Here is a 2,289-nt window from a genome sequence, read left to right as displayed (position 1 = left end):
AAAGAAATCCCACACTAGCTCAGAATTGAGAATAATAGAGGGTTATTTATTTAGGGGTAGACTCACAAACCATTATCCTCTGCTGGAATGGAGAACTAAATCCTGTACCCAGAAAAGAGGTCGGACGGGTTTTAAGTAGGCATAAATAGTATAAGAGGCCGCGTCCAAGTGGGCAGGTAACTTAAAGGCTACTGGCTGTAGGATTTCCTACAGCACTCTCCCTCTCAGTTTCTCTCTTTTCCTTCCCATTCCTCCAAAGAAGATAGGAACAACACGCCACCTTGTGAACTTTATTGCAGGGAGGAGAAAAGATGGCTAAGCTTGCTTTAAAAATAAGAGGGTAGATGGAGACTTTGAGGAGAGATTTAGAAGGTTATATGAGGTGACAGTCAGGGAAGGACTATATTAGGGTGGTTAAAAAGGCATGTCCTGATCTTGGTAGAACCACAAGCATGGCCAATATTTCCATTTCAGGCACAAAGTGAGCATACACCTAGCAAAGATGGAGAGATGATCTGGAGACAAAAGCAGAAAAATGGTGTTGGATTTTAACAGTTAGGAGGGTTTTTGAAACCCAGGAATGCAGCTCTGGATTATGGAAAGGGAATAAGAAGAGACATAACAATATCCAAGGGGCTGGCATGGCCCTCCAGTCTTAGCTTCATCCCAATGAAATCATGTAAAATGTCTGGTATTTAGAACCAGAAGAGCATGTGCTTCTGTTGTAATCACTTACAGCATCAGTATAAAGCACATTCAAGGATAGACAAGCAACAGAAAAGAATGGAAGACCCAGAAGAGCAGGCAGGGGGAAGTCAGGGAGATTATTAAGGTGGAAGGTCAGACATGCATTCATGTAGGGGATAGGTAGGGAGAAAAGCAGGTAGTGATCCTGGAAGAAGGTGAGGAAGAAAGACTGGTAGACAAGGAGACAGGAAACACACAGCCGGAGGTGAACAAGGAGGGAAGAAAGAAAGGAAATGAGCAGATGGGCCGGAACAAGAATGAGTGACAGGAAGACAAGATGGCAGGCAGCATGCCATTGGAGCTGTCCTTGTCCTGAGAAGATTATTGGAGCTTTTTGAGACATAGATGAATTCCATTCTTGGATTTCAACACAAGTCGTGGTATGGGGACCGGGATCCTGGTGGGATCTGGCAGCAGCTCAAAGCGGAGCAGGGTCAGGGCCACAGCCACCTTCAGCTCATTCATAGCAAACTGTTTCCCAATGCAGTTCCTGGGTCAGAAAGGAACAATAAAATAAGAGGCCTCAGGTCCTTTTCTGAGCTGTATAGGCATTGTCCTTTGTGCCCTAGCATAGAACTGGGCATTTGGAGCACTCATTCATGGCATTCAGCCTGATCCCTTTCCTTACGGGTCACTGGGCCCTGATACTTGCTGTCTTTTTTTGTTGTTTGTTTTGGTTTGGTTTTTGTTTTGGTTTTAGTTTTTTGAGACAGAGTTTCTCTGTAGCTTTGGGGCCTGTCCTGGAACTAGCTTTTGTAGATAGTCAGTCTAGCCTTGAACTCCTGAGTACTAGGATTAAAGGCACACGTGCCACTACTGCCCAGCTGATTCTGCTGTCTTAATCTTTTACAAATAGCCCTCTTTTCTGAGACTGACTCTAAGCCTGCTTTGAGAGGCAAGGAATCAGCTAGTCTTTGGCTAGCTGACTCCCACATTAAGAGTTTCTGACCCCCCAGTGTGGATTCCATTGGTCAGGGCAACACATGGAGTGATGGGTCACACTGGTAGAAATCACTGTCTAGGGGGAAAGTCGCAGTGACCCTGATGTGGAATCGGGGCTGACAGAGAAGTTCTTGTAGAACATACTGGGGTGGGGATCCTCAAGCTCCTGCCTATCCACCTCCCACTTATTGGTCAGGATCCCAACTCCTCTTCAGTCAGTAGCACCTGCAGCCCTTGAGTTCTCTTTCAGGGTTGGCCCTGTGTGCTGCCTTCAGTTTCCTGTGCCAGACTTCACTGGTACCCCAGTCTCTTCTCTTCATATTGACCCTCCCATCCTTTCAATCTGGAAGCAGGGAGGATGGTGGGTAGGTGGGACAGGAGGGAGGGGGGATGGGGGAAGTGGAGTGGAGAAAAATGTATAGCATGTTCCTATCCAAACAATTAAAATGAGAAGGATTTAATTTTTAGAATTTGGTAGCATAGTGTCTAGATGTCTCAAATGCAGCCACACCCCACACCCCCTGAGTGGCTGGCTCCCTAACTCTTACCTGTTCAGTTACTTTCTGTCTCAGTGAATGTTGCAGAGACCAAGGAGAACAC

At 46.2% G+C, this 2,289-nt stretch overlaps 1 protein-coding gene across 2 annotated transcripts in view; it reads right to left on the bottom strand.

The window, feature by feature from the left end:
- Positions 1 to 276: 276 nt before the first annotated feature.
- LOC101980150 (cytochrome P450 4A12) overlaps positions 277 to 2,289 on the bottom strand; it is a 12,705-nt gene continuing 10,692 nt past the window's right edge. For both annotated transcript variants that reach the window (XM_005353606.1, XM_005353607.1), the window contains exon 12: positions 277 to 1,237. In XM_005353606.1, coding sequence (XP_005353663.1) covers positions 1,069 to 1,237 — 169 coding nt within the window. In that variant the 3' untranslated portion in view covers positions 277 to 1,068. The remainder of the gene's footprint in view (positions 1,238 to 2,289) is intronic.

Source organism: Microtus ochrogaster, chromosome 10 (assembly GCF_000317375.1).
Source record: "Microtus ochrogaster isolate Prairie Vole_2 chromosome 10, MicOch1.0, whole genome shotgun sequence".
NCBI classification, from domain to species: domain Eukaryota; kingdom Metazoa; phylum Chordata; class Mammalia; order Rodentia; family Cricetidae; genus Microtus; species Microtus ochrogaster.
The sequence above is the reverse complement of the archived record's forward strand: the minus strand, read 5'-3'. Positions and strand labels throughout refer to the sequence as shown.